Consider the following 17,966-nt stretch of genomic DNA (forward strand, 5'->3'; position numbering starts at 1 on the left):
TCGGGGCCCTCGTGTCTGTGGGGAGGGGGCTCCAACCTGGTGCCCGCCCGTCCCGCTGGCTTTGCAGTGGGCTCCTTCCGTCTGCTCCCGCTGGATGCTTGCAAGAGGGCGAGAGCCACCCCTGCGGCAGGACGGAGGCGGCTCAGTGTTAGGGTGGCCGGGAAAGTGCCCACATTCGAGGAAATGGGAAGCACATGGGCATTTCCCCACCCACCTTCCCATTTGGTGCTTTAAAAAAAAAAAACACACACACACACACACACACACACACAGGAAAGGTGAGAAAAACCTGAGTGGAATTTACTTGCGAGGAGCCCAGCCGGTGAGACACCCGGTCACAGTCTGTTCTGCTCGTCCCTGTGTCCTGCGTCAGAGGTGGCCTGGCCGTGGTTGCGCTCCACGTGGGTCGGCACACAGTGGCCTCTGCATACGTGTCTGAGCCCAGAGCCCAGAACGGTCATGCGCCTGCTCTGTCCCTGCAGTACTGGCTCCGAAGCACCGGGGTGTCCAGCGTGATCCTGGCTCATGTCCCCGTGCCCACAGCACACAGGTTCCCCTCACTGTGCAGCCCTGGCGGGGCCCAGTCCTCATGCCACTGACTGTCCCCTTCACGCCCAGCCAAGTGTCCCCTGGCGGACCGAGTTGGGGAGTGTTCCAGACCACCAGCTGGCCCGTAGCCCAGCCGGCGCTGGGCACGGCAGGAAGCCCTTCCTCTCTCCTCTTGGTGGCTCCCAGGGGCCGTGGCAGTCGTGGGCTTAGGTGGTGGTCAGAGGGCCACTGGCTTGGCCTCTCTGAGGGGCTGGCTGAATGGAGCCGGTTGGGGGGATTGTACCCAGGAAGGCAACATGCAGGATGGAAAACCCGGACCCCTTGGGGGACAGTGCCAGAACAGTGTGCCCACGCCTGCACACGGGGTCTGGTGAAGGCATCTTTTATGTTTTGTTTTTCTTAAATTATTTTGCAATTTAAGAAGTCGGCCTGCTAGGGTGCAGAGTGGGGGCCAGGGCCACGGGCGAACTCCTGGGGGGGGATGGACGTGTGAACTGTGCGGAGCTGATGGTCACACAATCTCATGGCCATGCTGAGTGCCACGGAGCCCTTCACTTCGGAAAGCTTACGCTCCTGTGAGTTCATCTCCATTAGAATAAAAGGCCAGCAGGCCAGCACTCTCTTGTGGGCCTGCTCTGATCTCTGGGGCCCCGCATGGACCGGGTTGGTGGCGGCTCAGGGGCACGGCCAGCCTGGCAGCTGCCCACCTGAGCTTTCCTGCTGCAGCGGCCCCTCTGGGAGGGCCAGGCGGGGGGCGGTAGTGTCACCGGCCACCCCAGGGCACCAGGTCTGGACGAGGAGATCACCCCTCACTCCCAAGTCTCGTTGTTTGTAAGGATCGACGTCAAACCCCATATCTTGACTTGTGCACCACGTGCGTCCCCTGCTACTTCCTTTGCACCGTGAACAGTGTCTGTGTAAGTGGAGGTTCGGCACAAAAACCACGAGCTTCTGGTGCATCCTCAGACTCACTCCTGCTGCACTGACCACCACATCCATGCACTGGGCACGCCTGAGAAGCACCTGGGGTCTCATTGTGTGTAGACGTGGTCCTGGGTTTGAGGAATCTGGGTTTGGACTCCCCTGTTTCCAAGCAGGGGAGGGAAGGAGCATCTCCACAGCACGTTCCCTGCTTTGGGGCCTGAGTGGGCCACGGGCCGGCTCTGTCCGCCCAGAACACACCGTGTGCTGATGTTCCTCAACAGGATCAGGCTGTGAAATCCTAGAAAACTTGTATGTTGTTCCTGATATAGCTCTTAGAATCCTTGTAATTTCCTGGGTGATAAAAACGTCTTGTTTTGAGGAGGTGACTCTGGGTGGGTTTCTCATAGCTCCTGGACAGGGGCCAGTCACCGGGAAGGCCAAGCCACGGTTAGAAGCTTGGAACCTTCTGTGCCACCCCACATGTTCCAGGGGGCAGGAAGGGGCCAGAGATGGAGTTAATGGGATGAACCTCCATGAAAATCCCCAAAGTACAGGTCGGTAGCATCTCTGTGCTGGGAAGGTGGCACCTGCCTGAGCTCAGGACTCTTCTGGACCTCACCTGATTTGTCTCTGGCTGTGTTCTTTGCCCTATCGTTTGTTACATAATAAATCGGTAAATGTAAGTAAGTGCTTTCCGAAGCCCTGTGAGCTGTTCTAGAAGGTGGCTGGGCCCGAGGAGAGTCGTGGGCGTCCTGATCCAGAGTGGTCGGTCACAAGCACAGGTGATGGGGCCGACCCCAGGCAGAGGGTGTCGGAACTGGACTGGCATCGGGACAGCTGACGCTGGGGGTCAGAGTGCGGTGTGGAGTGTCCAGGCCCCAGCAGTGGGGAGGAGCCTGGACGAAGGGGCGAGGTCCCCCTTGGGGAGCCCTGTATTCCGAAAGCAAGCAGAATGGTTTCAGGATAACCTTGCTTTCCTCACAGTATCGCTTAGCCTGGAAGCATATGATACTCAGGTCTTTCGTCAGTGACTTCGGAGGCCTTCACCCCACTCTGCCGGTGGGAGGTCACTTCTGGATGAGAGAGATGCAAGGGACCCAGAAATACCAGGATGACCTCCGGGTTGAGCCCATGGCCAAATGTCCTGTAGAAGGAAGGGGCCCAGTCAGCGCTTGCCTGGACACCTTCCCCTCCTCTGCCCCTGGTGATCACTCTGGGTTCTTTTACAAATCCAGAAACCAAAAAGTGAAAGGAAGAAAGGCCAGGATGACCTGAGCCACCACTACGAGTTCACATACTGTAAAATGAGTCTTAAAAATCAGGATACTCCTTAGATCTGAAGGACATCTTGGTCTGCAGTTTTGTGTTTATGTTGACCTGTGGGAGTACTGGTCCTGAACTCTGAGCAAAGCCTTCATTGGGCACAGTGTTCCTGGCAGGTGGCTCGTCAGAATCACGATTTGTATATGTGTAGGGCAGAAAAAAATGTTTCCCACTACCCTCTTAGGTTCAGCACCGGGGCCCCTGCAAATTAAACTGACAAAAGATAAACAGGAGGAAAGGGTTATTACTTACCTGTTTGTGAGGCTTCATAGAGAAGCAGTTAGACCTGGCAGCTTAATACCCTTTTAACAAAGAGCAGTAAATCGTGCAGAAGTGGCAAGATGAAAGAAAAGGGGTTTCTGTTTCCAGGGTGGTAAACTGGGACGGTAAATGTATGAGGGAAAGTAATGTCAGGTCAGGGTTACTTGGTGAGGTCTGTCCCGCAGCCACTGTGTTGGCGAGGGAGTGCTCCCAGGTATGGGGGAGGGGAGGGCATGCCTTCACAAAGGAAGCTTACCCTCCCACCCCCCTGTGTTCAGCACTTTCAACGGAATAACCCTTTGCTTCAGGCTTGGGGGCGGTGGGCACAGCGTAGAGCTCCCACCCTCCCTCACGCTGCCCAGAGGTCAGAGGTCACTGAGCAGGTGTGAGAGATGGAGTCAGACCTGATGGAGGGTAGTGACTTGAACACCTTTGCTGTTTTCCGAGACTTCCAGACTCTGCATCTTCTCACTTGCGAGCAAAGCGTAGGTGTCTGTGTGTTTGGAGTCTATTGCTGCTTTCTTCTTCTGTTGCAGGCAAAGCGGAGAGAGGCCCCTGCTGAGGGCAGCCACCGGCCCAGCGAGCAGGACGGCAAGCAGGTACGGCAGGGGGGGCAGCCCAGGCTGCTGGGGTTCACATGCCTTCCCTCTGACCCAAGAGCCATCCGGCCATTGTCTGTTTGGTGCGTCATTATGTTTCCACTCACCTTTTTAAACTGGCCTGTTGCAGGGTCTTTTGTTTCAATGGTCAAAAAATACTGGTGTTACACATTGGAAACAACAAAACCAAAACCCCGCGGGGAGCAAGGGGTGCCCTTCGTGGCCCGTCTCCGTGTGTCCTGGGGCTGCCCAAACAGAGCCCGCCCACGGGGCTGCTTCAGCGACAGCCCCCGACGCCCTTGCGGTCCGGAAGTCGTCCGACCGGCCCCTCTGTCTTGCCTGATGCTCTCCCCTGCGTCCGGGTTTGTCTGCGATTTCCCCTTTTCATGAGGACACGGTCCTCCACTAGCACACTGGCCACTGCTGCTCTCTGCACTCAGAACACCGGTCTTTCTCCGTCACCATCCGCACTTGGAAGGCCTGGGGGCTCCATGTGGCAGCCGACGTGCCCCCTCTGGGTGAGCACGTGGCCTCCTGTCACGGGTCTCTGCTATGGTCTTTATTCCTAATTCCTACACGGGCAACGCATCCGGTCCCCCTCTGCCCTGCTTTCCCCAGCGCCCACCTGAGGCCACCCTCAGAGGACTCTCCAGAGCGTCCAGGACAAGTTGTGTAGGTTCTTGTCTCCTCTCAGGAGCTTTGCAATCAGAAAGGGAGATGAAAGTAAAAATGCAACATAGTTATTTTGTGATGTTTCAAAGAGATTAAAATGGTAAGACGTTCATTAAGAACCTGAAGCTTGATATGTTGGCAAAACATCGCAGGTGCACAAGGGGACTCATACACCTGCCAGGCCCAGATACCCCAGGGGCGGCTTTGCCGGTGTGTGGGCCACCCCGGGGACGTCGCGCTGGCCTGCCACTGCCCAGTGCGTCCTCATGTACACCAGCAGCCAGGAGTGATTTGCCAGGTTCATCTTCAGTCCCCCGCCTGCCTGCGCCCAGAGACGTCCTTTGTCCCATCCCAAAGCCAGCCTGGGGATCCCCAGGTCAGCAGAGTGGCTCCCAGCATTTCCCTGGGACCCCCAGTTTTAAAGGCCACGTGGCTGGAGGCCAGCCTGGCGGCCCTCTGGAGACCCCTTCCTTGCTTCTGGGCACCTCTCTACCCGCCGGCTCCAGGCCCTCCCTCCCTGTAGCCTCAGGGAGACGCCAGTGAGGGTGTCCTCAGGTTTCAGGATAAAGTGTCACCTGATGTCTTTGAGGGACACGTCTCCCTGCACTATGGATTTTTGGGTGGATGAAGCCACAGCAGGTGCCTCAGGCCAGCAGCTTCCAGCCTGGCTCAGCGTGTGAGGCAGACTGGGGTGCCTGCACCGCCTTCCTGCCTCAGCTGGGGACGCACGCAGCCCAGAGGAGGGATGGAGTTGGGGGATGGGACAGGCGGCCTGCGGTGTGGAGGCAGTGGGCCCACCTTCTGAGCCTGAGCCCAGGGAGCGCCGGGGGACCTCGCTCTCCAGACTTGTGCGGTTCAGGTTCATGTAAAACGGTGGCAGTCTTTCGCAGCGTCCCTGGTGCTAGTGGCTGATGTCTGCACTGGGGGCCCCTCTTGAGCACAGCCAGCCATCCAGGAGGAAACACTCAGAGAAACTATCCTGTGTGAGATGTCTCTCCTTCTCTCACGAAACATGTATTCTTTTATTATTATTACTGTAGAAAATTTCACTTAAGCCAACAAACTAGTAAAGCCCTCCCTGCTTTGGATGGTCTCGTAGCCCCTGCACAAAGCTAACTTCTGTCTCGTTTTGAAGCAAAAACCAGATGCCACACATTTCCCTCCAGTGTGGCTTCTGGTCCCCGACTGCACGGTGACTGGGGCGCGCTTCAGTCACCGCGTGTGGAGCCCCGAGCCCTGGCTTGCAGCCTGTCCTGTGGGTCATTAGTGTGCCGTCCACACTGCCAGCCGCCTTCCAGGACCGTGCTGGTTCTGATCTGTTACCAAATAGAGATCACAGGCGTTGCCCCATGCTTTTTACCTTTCTCAGGTAACAAGATCATTTTTTTCTGTTTTCAGAAGCTGTGTTGGTTCTCTGCTGATGCCTTTTGGTGGATTTTTTGTTTACCACCATGTGTCTGCTCCTGAAAACCATTTCTGCAGAAAAGCTCACTAAATAGGACACTTTCTAGATGCATTTGTGCCCGTCCTTGGGTGAGCAGCAGCTAGTAACTCTGTCCTGGTTATCGTAACCAACTAGGCATTTAAAGCTCCTCTGGGATATTTGGAAGAGTGCAACTTCTTTATATGTTGCTTTGCGGAAAGAAGTTAGCCAACCATCCCGTCCGTGTCCCCTCCCACCCCCCCCGCCGTGGCCTCCGTCACTGAGCTGTCACGTTGCTGTTCTCCGCGCGCATCTGCTCACCTTGTTTGTGTGTCTTTGTGCAGAACCACCTGTCAGTGTCCACAGTGGCTCACCCGCTCGCCCCCAGCGTGGGTTCCAGCGTGGCGTCCAGCCTGGCGTCCAGTGCCGGCTCCGGCAGCTCCTCCCCGACCACCCTGCCCACCCTCCCGGCCCGCGCCCACCTGCTCGAGCCCCCCGGCGGTGCTGCCGAGCCCCCCCCAGGTAGGTCTAAAACTTCCTCCTCGTCTCCCGAGTTCTCTTTGCACCTAAGTTGTATTTATTTCAAGACACATGGCACAATGCTCCTTGTTGTAGGAAAGCCACCTGTGCTCTGGGAACCCCCCACCCCCACCCCTGGCAGCAGCTACCTGGCCCTAAGACGAGAGTGGAGGAGCGTGGGGTTGAGGACGGCCAGAGGCCGTGGCACGCTGAGGGGCCCTTAGCTGCTGGGAGTCTTCGAGGGTTTGGGGACTGATGACCCACGTGATTGCAGCCCGGCCGGAGGGAGGGGGTTGTGCTGAAAGCACTGGGTGAGGGGAGGGGCGTGGAGATGGAGGGGGTGACCTTGCTGGGCTGTGCAGGCCCCCAGCCCACGTCTGGGTGGTCCCACGTGTGGCCACAGCTGCGGAGGGCTCACGTTGCCGGGCTGACCTGAGCCTGCATCTCTGTCCTGGTAGAGGGAGACTCGGCAAGGGCTCTGTTTGTGGCTCTTTCGGTGTTCTCAGTCCCAGGGTGGGCCGGGACGGTGTGGCCGTGGGCAGCACAGGGAAGCTGCTCCAATGAGAGGCCCGGCCCAGTCAGCTCCAGCGCAGTCGGTCCTTGTGCCCGGGGCCCCGGAGCACACCCCTTCTTTTCCGCCTTCTCTCCTGGGGACTGGGGAGGGGGGACCGGGAAGGCCCCTGTGTACCTGTGTCAGGGCTCCGGGTGGCCAGGTACCTACCTGGTTTTTTCCTACCCAGAGATAAACGTCTGTGGCTTTTTTTTCCTACCCAGAGATAAACGTCTGTGGCTGATGGCCAAGGAGTGTGTGCACGTTGTTTTCCACCCCCTACAACTTGTGCACCCTGGTCACACCGCCAGCCTCAGGGCCCGTAGCTGAGACGCAGGTGCAGATGGCACCGGCCCAGGTCGGGGAGGAGAGGGTGTCTTTCCAGCGGCCCTGTAGATTGCAAGTCCTGGACTTGAAAGGGGCCGGGAGCCACTGTGGTCCCTCCTGCTGACGTGAGGGACACCTGGCAGGCATGCGCAATCCTGCCCCGGTGTCACAGCCGACTCCTGGGGCATTCCCCGCCTTTCCGCCACGGCCTGGCCTTCCTAGAGCCACTGTGCTCATTCTGAAGAGGTTCTTCAAAGGTCACTCGTCTAGAAGCCCGGAGACATTCTGTGGCTGAGTGTGTCTTCCCGCACAGCCCTGGTGTTCCCGCTCGGGCTCTGCTGTGGAGCTGTTTCCTCTGCGAAAGAACCCTCTAGAATTGAGCTGTCCCCGCCCCCTAGGAAGGGACGCTGTGGGGAGAGAGGGCACCCTTGATGCAGCCACCCCCTTCCCCTACTGGTTTTTTCCGAGCCCTGACTTTCTCTCCTTGCTGGGCACAAACATGTGACCCCCGCTTCCGTGCTCTGGGCTTTTGTGGAAATCCTGTCCACGTGGGTGTGAAGACAGCCCACCGCTGTCCTGGCTCTGCCTTAGACCAGGGGCATTTGTTCAGGTCTTACCTCCTTCATGGGTAGGTTCTGTGTGTGTGTTCTTTGAAGCACCAACACACACGAACACTGGAGCTTGACCTGGAATTGGGGTTGAGCGAGGTGTCCCTCTTGAACCACAGAGGTCTCTGGTTATATGTGGACTCGACGTGGCCAGCGGGCTCGAGAACTCAGCCCTGCCTCTCACCCGGAGGCCAGCTGTGCCAGCATTTGCACATCTGGCCAAAAGCCGCCGCGGGAAGGCAGCCCCAAGCCGTCTGGCCACTGAGCAGGTCCCCTTTGCACTCGGGGGCTGAGTGGTTGGTTATTCAAGGAGCACAGTCTGTATGGTGTCTCTCAGCGGCTGCCCTAGAGAATTCTAGACTCTGGTGCTTGGCTGCCCTACCCGCGTGGTTAAAGCACACGGGGCAGGTGTGTTTCCACCTGGACAGGAGCCAGAAAGCCATTGGTATGAATGGCATGTTTGATTTTATTGTTTTGGGTTTTATGCAGAGTTTTTAAAAATAAAGCTTATTTTCCCCAGTTTAAAGGTAGTAATAGTAAAATTGGAGCATCCTAGAAGTCATTAGGCAAGACACTCCCTGCCCTAAACGGCTGAGGCCGTACTCAGCTCTGTTCCCCGAGGAACGGATAGAGCTGGGTGCACCTGTGCTTTGAAAGCGGCCTCGAGGCAGGTATGGCAGCTCCAGATCAAATCCATGTATTTTCAGTGTGCCCAGCTGTCATCCTTCCAGCAGGAGGTCCTCAGCCTGTTTGCGTGCGTCACTGAGCATTTTGCAGGTCCTTCTTTCCTTCACCTAAATGTTCCGTGAACCAGCTACCCAGAGTGAAGACGTTAATGTCTTTTCAGGATCAACTTTGCTTGTTTACAGATAGTACATTTTTGTTGCTGTTAAAATCATGAGCTGCCACCATCGGTGGGACCCTCCTGTTCTCTCCCGAGATCACGTGTTGTCATACCGCAATAATACGGGCCCAGTTAGGACTCCCCAGTACTGCCCTCTGGCCCCAGGAGGTCCCTAGCCAGCCACCTTTCTGCTGCTCAGGGGCGCCGGGAAAGAGCCCGCCCTACCTCCTGAGGCTGGCAGATGTAGACCGGCTGGTTTCTCCTTACATAGGGTAGTGTGGCTCGGGTTCTGTCCTTACCAGTGCACTGCCTACAGAGGAGTAAACTCTAAAATAAATAGACTAATTGTGTAGTTAATGGATTTAGTGGAATAATTTCAGGGCCATTTGTCAGATTCCGTTTCCTTTGCCTTCCACTTCATGTGAGCAGGTTTCAGATTAAAATAGTGACCATTGAAATAGTCGTCTGCGGAGCTCACTGCCGGGAGTGGCTGGGAGTAAAGGGCGGGAGAGCCTTCATCCCGACACCAGACGGACAATGGAGGGGCCGGAGGGCCTGGCGGCGGGGCTGCGGGCTCGCAGTGACCTCGAGGGCTCGCAGTGACCTCGAGGGCTCGCAGTGACCTCGAGGGCAGGGGCAGGGCGTGTTCATCCTGACCCCGGCTTGGCCCTGGGCCACAGCGTGCTCACACCTGAGCCGGTCCGCCCCGAGCGAAGACCCTTTCCCTGAACAAAAGCGGCCCTGCCGAGCGAAGCCCCCGCGTGCACCTGGACCTGGGTTTTGGGCACGCTGCCTCGAGGCGCCAAGAGGCTGGAGGGGCAGGTGCCTGTGTCAGGAGGTGCGCGCCCCGCCCGGGGCCCACACACAGGGCGGCGAGGGATTGGGGGTTCGGAGGACTCAGGCTGGCTGGCCCCGCCCACGCGCACCTGTCCGCGGCCCCGGGACAGGTGCGGCTGGGCCGGATCGGGTCGGGTCAAAGGGCTGCGTCAGAGGGGGCTGGGCTGGCGCGGGGCGCGTCGGACGTTCGGGGACCGGGCCGGCACGGCGTGGGCGGTGCGGGTCTCAGGGTTACGTCACTCGGGGCGGGGCTGACGCGGGGCCGATCGAAGGGTGCGTCACCCGGGGGCGGGGCCGGCACGGGTGGGCGGGCGGGTCTAATTTACGTCACCGGGGGCGGGGCCGACGCGGGGCGGGCGGGGCGCGGGCCGCGTTTGAATCGGCGGCGGCGCGGGGGACGGTGAGTCAGCATCGTCAGCCCCTTGCCGTTTGGGTGTGGGTTGTCGTTATGCGGAACTGGCTGTGCACCCCGGGCGAGGTGAGAGCCAACCCCCTCTCGACGCGCCTCCCTGCTAGGGGCGCAAAGCCCCTTCCCCGGTTGCGCTTCCTCTCCAGGTGCCCATGCCCCCAGGTTAGGTGCGTCTCTCACCTCCCCGCTCCTTCCACCTCCACGGTGTGCCTCCTCCCCAGGTGCACCCCCCCACCCCCCGGCCAGGCTAAGAGTGTCTCCTCTCCCCTTCCCCCCGCCCGTACCTTCCTCCTCCCCAGGTGCACTTCCCCTCACCTCCAGGTGCTGCTCATACCCGTTGTAGTTGCCTGTGTGCAGGGCAGGTGTGACAGCCAGGGGTCAGTACCAGGTTCCTTGGAGGCTGTGCAGGGATGTGAATGCAAACATACCCTTTTTGGGAACCTGCTCTGCAGAGGCGCCCGCTGGTTCCCTGCGTGGGCGCGAAGCCGCGGGGCTTCTCCAGGGGGAGAGGTGCATCTTTTGCTCCCCAGTGAGGCTGGGGTTCCTGCCTTGTCATGCCCAGGATCGTCGCCTGCACTGTTGGAAATTCAGGCCAGTGGGTGAGTGGGTTTGCCGGCTGCTTCTCCATCCTGTATTAGGGGAGGACGGTGTGCTGGGGGGGCATCCGGGCATCAGGGCTGCCCTGTGCTGGTCTTTAATTCTGTGCACTGTGCGCATTGTCCCTGCGTGTCCCTTGACCCCGAAGGACCGCGTCGCCTCTTGAATGTGCTGTGTCACGTCAGGATCTGGGGATTGCCAGGGCCATTATTCAGCAGCTCTCCGCTAATTTCTCATGAACATCTGGGTGGTTCCTGGTAGTTGGGCAAAGAGGGTTCCGGGTCAGATGGCACGGCTTTCGTAATTTGGCTCTAGATTTTGAGTGCTCAAGTCTTCTTAAAAGTCTGTTCTTCCTTTGGGAGAATATCCCGGAGGACCCGAGTCTGACTCAGCAGTGAGGTGGAGGAGACAAGGGTCTTCCCCTGAGACGAGCATCCAGTGCGCCCCGGCACGCTGGCTGCGCTGTCATGGGCAGGCCGGCCCCTCTGTGTCCCCTCTGCGCCTGAGGCTGGGGGAGGGGGGTATCTCTGCTGAGTCATGGGGTGGGGGTGGGGGACCGTGATAAGATAAATCTTTTCCAGGTGAGGAAAGGTTCCTGCTTCAGTTTCTTCTCCCCAATCTGTTAGTTCATTTGCACTTTTGTTATTCAGAAAGTGTTTCTAGGACTGTAGGGTTAAAGCATACCACACCTAACCTGGTGCTGAAGGTTAAGTCTCCATCGTCAGGTCTGGCTGATTTGCATGTGCAGGACAGAGGCTTGGGACCCTAGGCCAGCACAGGAAGGGTGGGTTTGGGCCTCCATCCTTGTGGCCACAGCGCAGAGCGTGGAGCAATGGGGGCAGGGCAGATGGTGGGGGTCAGTGCTTGTTTTCAGCAGGTGAGTCTTCATGGGTTCCAGGTGCCCTCGAAGTCTGGGCCGACATGCAAAACAAGGGTTTGTGAGGCTGAGCAGAAGTTCTCACAGGACAAGGGGGAGCTGATGGAAGGTCTGCCAGGCTGCAGCCTACAGCAGTGTTGTGTGACAGAGAGGAAGAGCCGCAGTGGGGGCTGGGTCTGGCCTGAGTGTCCACCAGCACGCCAAGGGGCACAGTCTTTCTGGGAGGAAGGACTCCTAATGTGCTGGGGGATTGGCATCATAGAAAGGCCACTTGAGGGACAGGGCTGGTGGGGCATGAGGGCCAGCCTGCTGAGATAGCTGGAGCTTGGAGCCCTCACTGGTGCAGGTTCAGGGAGGATGGAGGGGCTGAGGTCTCCTGCTGGGCTCCTACTGAGTGCATGGGCCCTGGTGCACCAGCGAGGGAGGCCCTTGTGTCCACAGAGTTTGAGAAGCTGCTGATGCCGCAGTTGGCCTCTTCCTGGTAGGAAGCGGCAAAGTGCACTGGGGGATTTTGGCATCTGAGGGTTAGGGCCTGAAGCTGGGTGTGTTTGGGCATGGAGCAGGCACTGGAGGGGCTACCAGGCTCCTCAGAGAGAGTAGGGGGGCAAGGTTGGGGGTGGATGCTGCCTTTTCAAGGGGGTACGGAGGCATGGGTACAAGGCTGGAGAGCAAGGCTTGGCAGTTTGGAGTGAGGTGGAGACAGGATGTCAAGAAGGGGTGGGGGTTGGTCAGCGAGGGGTGGGCTTGGGTGAGTGGTGTCAGGGTCTGCAGTGTCTGCCCCAGAAGCAGGTGCACCCTTTGGGCGGTTCACAGTTCTGTCCGGGGAGGGTGCCAGGAGTTCTGAGCCTTTGGTCTACTCGGGAGATGCCTGTTCAAGCACCAGAGCCCCTGAGAGGGTGGTTAGGCAGGTGTCTGTTCATGGCCTCCATGGCTCCCATTATTGCTGGTTGAATTATGTGTGCTCAAAAGGTAGGTCTCAGTTCTGATTTTTTGTCTGAGAATGTGATTTTATGTGGAAACAGTCTTTGCAGATGCAAACTAGGTAAAATGAGGTCATTCGGATGGGTCCTAACCCAGTGTGATGTGTGTCTTTATAAGAAGAAGGTAGTTTAGGGCGCCTGGGTGGCTCAGATGGTTAAGCGTCTGCCTTCGGCTCAGGTCATGATCCCAGGGTCCTGGGATTGAGTCCCGCATCAGGCTCCCCGCTCCTTGGGAGCCTGCTTCTCCCTCTGCCTCTCTCTCTCTCTCTCTCTCTCTGTCTCTCATAAAAAAAAAAAAAAACTTTTTAAAAAAAAAAAAAAAAAAAGAAGAAGAAGGTAGTTTAGGGGCGCCTGGGTGGCTCAGTCGTTAAGCATCTGCCTTCCGCTCAGGTCATGATCCCAGCCAGGGTCCTGGGATCGAGCCCCACATCGGGCTCCCTGCTTGGCAGAAAGCCTGCTTCTCCCTCTCCCACTCCCCCTGCTTGTGTTTCCTTTCTCGCCGTGTCTCTCTCTGTCAAATAAATTAAAAAAAAAATTTTTTTTTAAAGAAGAAGGTAGTTTGGCCCACATGCAGAGGGATGGCTGTGTGACAGTCGAGGCAAAGGCTGGGGTGACGTGTCCACCAGCCCAAGATGGCCAGGGCTTGACAGCAACACCAGCAGGCCAGAGCCTCCCCTGGAGCCACTGGGGGAGCCGGCCCTGCAGGCCTTGGTCTCGACTGACTTCTAGGTCCCGACAGCGAGAATGGATCTGTGGGGCGCTGTTGGAAGCTGCCTCCTGTTGTGCTTGGTTTTGGCCGCCCCAGGATTCAAATGCCCGTGTGCTGCTAGGTGTTAGGAGGGAGCTCACTGGCAAGCAGGTGAGGGGTCCAGAGAAGCCTGGTTTGGGGGAGCCCACAGGAGGAAGGGGCTGCGCAGGCCCCAGGCGGGCGGTGTCTCCCCGAGGGACTCATCTGTCCGTTCTCCCTGCGACTCTTGGTTGCTGGGGGTGCAGAGCCACGGCAGGCTCCCTGGCTGTCTTGGCCCGGGGCCTTTTCCCTGTGCCCCACAGAGGACTGAGGCCCCACGTCCGTGCTCTTCATGGGGCTGGGGGGGGCGGCTGCTGTCCGGCATGCTCACCTCCTTCCTGGATGGGACCTGTGGGACCCCCTAAAACCTTGGTTGGAAGGGTGTTTTCTTTGGAGCGGGCAGGCCCAAGGCCAGGGTGATGGGTGGGGCAGCAGGCTTACCTTGGTAAAATTCTTCTGGGGGCTGGGATCCAAAGCAGGGCTGGGGTGGGTGTGGGGGGCCGTGCCTGCATAGTACCCCGGCTCTGTGCTCCTGGCCGCATCTGCGAGCGGGCGCAGCGGCACTGACGGGAGTGCACAGGTCTCGCCAGGCGGTGCAGCCCCCTGGGGTCCCAGCCCCGGCGAGCACGTCTCCCCTCCACCCGCCAGGGAGGCCAGAGCCTGTGGCCCGAGGACGGTGGATGTGCGCCTGCGCTCTGGGGACTTAGGCAGCACTGGGCCGCCTCCAGGACGCTGCGGTCCCCACATGGGCCGGACCTCAAGTCTGCTCTGCATGCGTCCTGCAGCCGACGGTTTGGAAGTCTGTCTCCCCCCAACCCCCTTCCCAGTAATTACGGTGAATGCTTTTCTTTTTTTTTTTTTTTTTTTAAGGTTTTATTTATTTGAGAGAGAGCACATGAGAGGGGGGAGGGTCAGAGGGAGAAGCAGACTCCCTGCTGAGCAGGGAGACCAATGCGAGACTCCATCCTGGGACTCCAGGATCATGACCTGAGCCGAAGGCAGTCGCTTAACCAACTGAGCGACCCAGGCGCCCGGTAAATGCTTTTCATTTGAAGGGGTAGTAGCTTCTCTGCAGCCTCCGGCAGGTTCAGCCTTCGCTCCCGGATTCTAACGCAGTCGTTTGCAGAGGTCACGGTCCTCCTGCTGCTTCCTGGCATGTCCCTGGCACAGCGGCGTGTCTGACACGGCCAGGAGTCTGGGTCCAGCCGAGGGCAGGACGTGGTCAGAAATGACCAGTGGTTCTGACTTGCTGTCATTTGTCAGACACAGTTCAGGGGACTTTGACACTAGGCTGCTGGGGGCAGGGCAGAGGCAGAAGGCTCTGGAAGCTGGGCTCACGGACCCAGAACAAGCAGGCTCAACTAGGGCCTCCTCGGTGCATCCCCTGGGCTTTGGAAAGGCGGTCTGTCCTGGGGGCCTGGGGACTGGGGATGCTCTGTGGCCTCCAGAGACGGTACCTGATGCATCTGATCGGGCAGCAGGGGTGAGCAAGGCTCAGCCACACGGGAAAGGCCCACCTGCTTCTGGGAGGGTGCATGGTGGGGGCAGGGCAGAGCCCAGCTGACCTCCTTGTGCTGCGCCTTCAGTGCCGGGGGCTCTTCTGCAGACCCTGGGCCAGGGAGACAGCAGCAGCTCAGGCCCAGCCGGTGTCCTGGGAGTCACACGGAGGGCCGGGTCCTCTGGCCACTTCTTCCGAGTCGACCGCTGTGCAGCTGCTGAATTGAGAAGCTCTGGGGGCTGGTGGGCCTGAGCTGGGTCCCCAGGGTCCACTGTCAGGGGTGGGGGTGAAGGGAGGGAGGCCCCTACTTGTAGAAAAGGGAAAGCTTTGGGAGGTGGGGGGCCCCACGTTGTTCGATGCCTCTGATCCTTTAGCAGCTGGGCCTAGAGCGTACCAGGGCCCCAGAGACTGCTAGCACTGTGGTCTGGGAGAGAAAGCGGGTCTCCCCAGTGGGGCCAGGCTGCGGTGTGGCCCTATGCTGACGCGACGTCTGGCTCACCAGGTTCTGCTCTGGAGCTTCATCTCTGTGACGTCGGCCTCACAACCCTAGACAGAGAGCTGGAAGAGCATGACAGCGGCGACCTGGGCCCGGCAGGTAGGAGGGCACACCACGGGCTCTTGCCAGGGCCGGCCTTTCTCCTCAGAGCCCTGCGGCGGTTCTCAGGTGGGCAGGTCCCCAGCCCCCAGCCCCTCGGGGTACCTCCGTCTCAGCAACATGGTCTCTGCAGAGAGACCCGGGCGTGGCTGCTGCGTCCCTGCACCGTGGTCACGCTGCCCCCACCCCACCGGCTAACTTGGCTTCCCTGCTCTCTGCAGGTCCGAGGTCGCTGGGGGGCTCGGCACCCGTCAGCATCCCGGGCTGCCTGCCCCGCTCCCCATCCCTGCACTCGTCCTCATCGCTGTCCACCTCCCCGCTGAGCTCCCTCTCCCAGTCCCTGTCAGGGCCACTCGTCTCCTCAGCCATGACGCCCCCCCAGCAGCCGCCGGCCCTCAGATCAGAGCCCGGAGCACTGGGCTCCTCGGCTGCTTCCTACAGCTCCTTAGGTGAGCAGATGCTGGTGGGGACATGCCTGCCCTGCGTGATGTCCGTGGCGGGGGGGGGTGTGCGTTGAACCCCCATGTGGTCACACTGCCCGATCTCAGGGGCGGCCACCGCCTGAGGGGTCCCCTGTCCAGTCCACTGAGGGTGCCTTGGGGCGCGAACACGGGATGGCCCTAGCTGTCACCTGTGTGTGGTGGTGGGCCTCAGGCCCCAGGACCTATGATGTCACTAGAGACCTGGCGCCAAGCACACTGACCGGCACAACAGTAACGGCACCAGTCCTTGTTGTATTTTTTATTGGGAGACGTTACCTTGTGTAACTCATCGTATTTTAAGTATCACTTTACTCTCGCGCGCGCACACCTCTACCTTAGGCGGTCCCCGCAGCTGTGGGGCCTGCCGACTGAGGCGGGGGGTGGGGCTCGGGGGCCAGGGACGGTGCAGGGACAGCCCCGACTTCACGTCCTCTTCTGCTTAGATGCCTGAGCAGCTGGGAAGGGGGGCAGGGGCAGGGGTCACTGTCAGCGGGGCCCAGAGGTGGGGGTCTCAGCACCATAGCCAGTGACCTTTCCTGTCCCCTCTGCGCTCAGGCTTGAACGGCGTCCCCGGGAGCATCTGGGACTTTGTTTCCGGCAGCTTCTCTCCCAGCCCGTCCCCCATCCTGAACACCGGCCCCGCCCCGTCCTCAAGTGCGAGTCCGAACGGTGCAGAGCTGGCCCGCGTCAGGCGGCAGCTGGACGAGGCCAAGAGGAAGATCAGGCAGTGGGAGGAGTCCTGGCAGCAGGTGCAGCAGGTGAGTGGGGCGGAGGCAGGGGTGGGGCAGGCGCGCCCGTGAAGGGGGGCACCGCGTGTCGCTGCTGCAGCCCGCCCCTGCCCCGGGTTTCAGGCCTGTGACGCGTGGCGGCGGGAGGCAAAGGAGGCGAAGGAGCGGGCTCTGGCCGCAGACAGTGCACGGGACCTGGCGCTGCAGAAGAAGGAGGAGGTGGAGGCCCAGTTCCGGCGGCTCCGGGAAGAGCTGGAGGGCCGGGGGCTGCAGCGCTGTGCCGACCTGGGTGCCGTTCCTCTCCCCAAGCTGCATTCCCTGCAGAGTCAGCTGCGCCTGGACTTGGAAGCCGTGGATGGGGTGAGTCCTGGTTCCGGCCCTGGACGGCACCCCGGTCTTCCTCACCAGACCCCATCCATCCCCCCCCCCCGCCACCTCTGCTCTCCGAGGACAGGGTGTGTGCCCCTCCCGCCCCACGGGGTCGGAGCTGGAGCAGCACCTCTGTGAGGTCACAGAGGTCACCCTCTGGGGTTCCTGGGTAGATGTCTGTCTGCTTCCATCCTTCACCTTTACTGCCCTCGGCTGTAAATCTCTTTCACACCAGGGCCTGTGGTGAGACCTTGGAGCATTTGGAAGGTTCCACGGCCCTCACATTCTCTACCCCTCCAGTGGCCGCTGAGGCACAGTCTCCCAGGCTTTGGCTGCTCTTGTGGCCGGAGGCCCAGGTCCCGAGTCAGGGTCCCCATAAGCCCAGACCCTCAAGCCTGCTGGCCACAGCATGTCAGTTGGGGGCCTCTGTCTGGGTCTGTCCTTCGAGGTGGCCGCCTGCCTGGCTGCCCCTTCCCACGCCAGTGTGGCAGCTCAGCTCCTGGCGTCTTGTGAGGGCTCTCCCGCCCCCACCTTCGTTCCAGGGGCGTCCCTTGGCCCTCACTCTGCAGCCGGGGCCACATTCCCCGATGACCCACGGACGGCCCCATCCATGGCTTTCCTGGGGCCTCGGTTCTGCTGGATGCCACCCGACCGCACCACCACCCGTGTCTCGCCCTGCAGGTGATCTTCCAGCTGCGGGCGAAGCAGTGTGCCGTGTGCCGGGAGCGGGCCCGCGACGCCGTCCTCCAGCCCTGCCAGCACCGCGTGCTCTGTGAGCCGTGCGCCGCGGGCGCGCCCCCCTGCCCCTACTGTGAGGGTCAGCCCCTCCCGTGGTGACCGCTCTGGCGCTCCCACCCCGGGCTCCGGCCTGCTCCTCTCCAACCTCACGGGCGCACCCCCAGAGCCCACCAGGCCGGCCCCATGGGCTCGGGAATGACGCACTGTGACCCCGCCAAGCACTTTGTAAACCGGGGCGTTAGACATTCTGAGTTGCTATAAGCTGCTTCCTAGGTTTGTGTTTTTTTAATATGCGATAATATGAAGCTTTATATGTGAACTGTGAACTTACACCATTTCCTATCAGTTTATTGTTAATTCACGGTATGGTAAAGATCTTAGATTTCCTATCCTGAAATTAGTACTTATGAAATGAGCGTTTATCTAGTAGTGAGAAATGCCTAGGATTTTTTATAGTTTTCAAATTAAGT

General features: G+C 59.7%; 1 protein-coding gene across 9 annotated transcripts in view; it reads left to right on the forward strand.

Annotated features, from left to right (window-relative positions):
- Window positions 1-17,966, forward strand: part of UNKL (unk like zinc finger) — a 34,944-nt gene that overhangs the window by 15,301 nt on the left and 1,677 nt on the right. For 3 of the 9 annotated variants that reach the window (XM_073899742.1, XM_073899738.1, XM_073899739.1), the window contains exons 9-15: window positions 3,594-3,656; window positions 6,096-6,273; window positions 15,087-15,179; window positions 15,401-15,628; window positions 16,217-16,419; window positions 16,513-16,749; window positions 17,440-17,826. In XM_073899742.1, the coding sequence (XP_073755843.1) occupies window positions 3,594-3,656; window positions 6,096-6,273; window positions 15,087-15,179; window positions 15,401-15,628; window positions 16,217-16,419; window positions 16,513-16,749; window positions 17,440-17,595 (1,158 nt within the window). In that variant the 3' untranslated portion in view covers window positions 17,596-17,826. Of the gene's footprint in view, window positions 1-3,593; window positions 3,657-6,095; window positions 6,274-9,785; window positions 9,915-10,328; window positions 10,445-15,086; window positions 15,180-15,400; window positions 15,629-16,216; window positions 16,420-16,512; window positions 16,754-17,439; window positions 17,827-17,966 lie in introns of those variants that run through there. The other 6 variants (XR_012380492.1, XM_073899740.1, XM_073899745.1 and 3 more) reach the window with 6 other exon arrangements.

Source organism: Callorhinus ursinus, unplaced genomic scaffold, assembly GCF_003265705.2.
Source record: "Callorhinus ursinus isolate GAN/ISIS: 27379988/994484 unplaced genomic scaffold, GSC_fseal_2.0 scaffold13, whole genome shotgun sequence".
Classification (NCBI taxonomy): domain Eukaryota; kingdom Metazoa; phylum Chordata; class Mammalia; order Carnivora; family Otariidae; genus Callorhinus; species Callorhinus ursinus.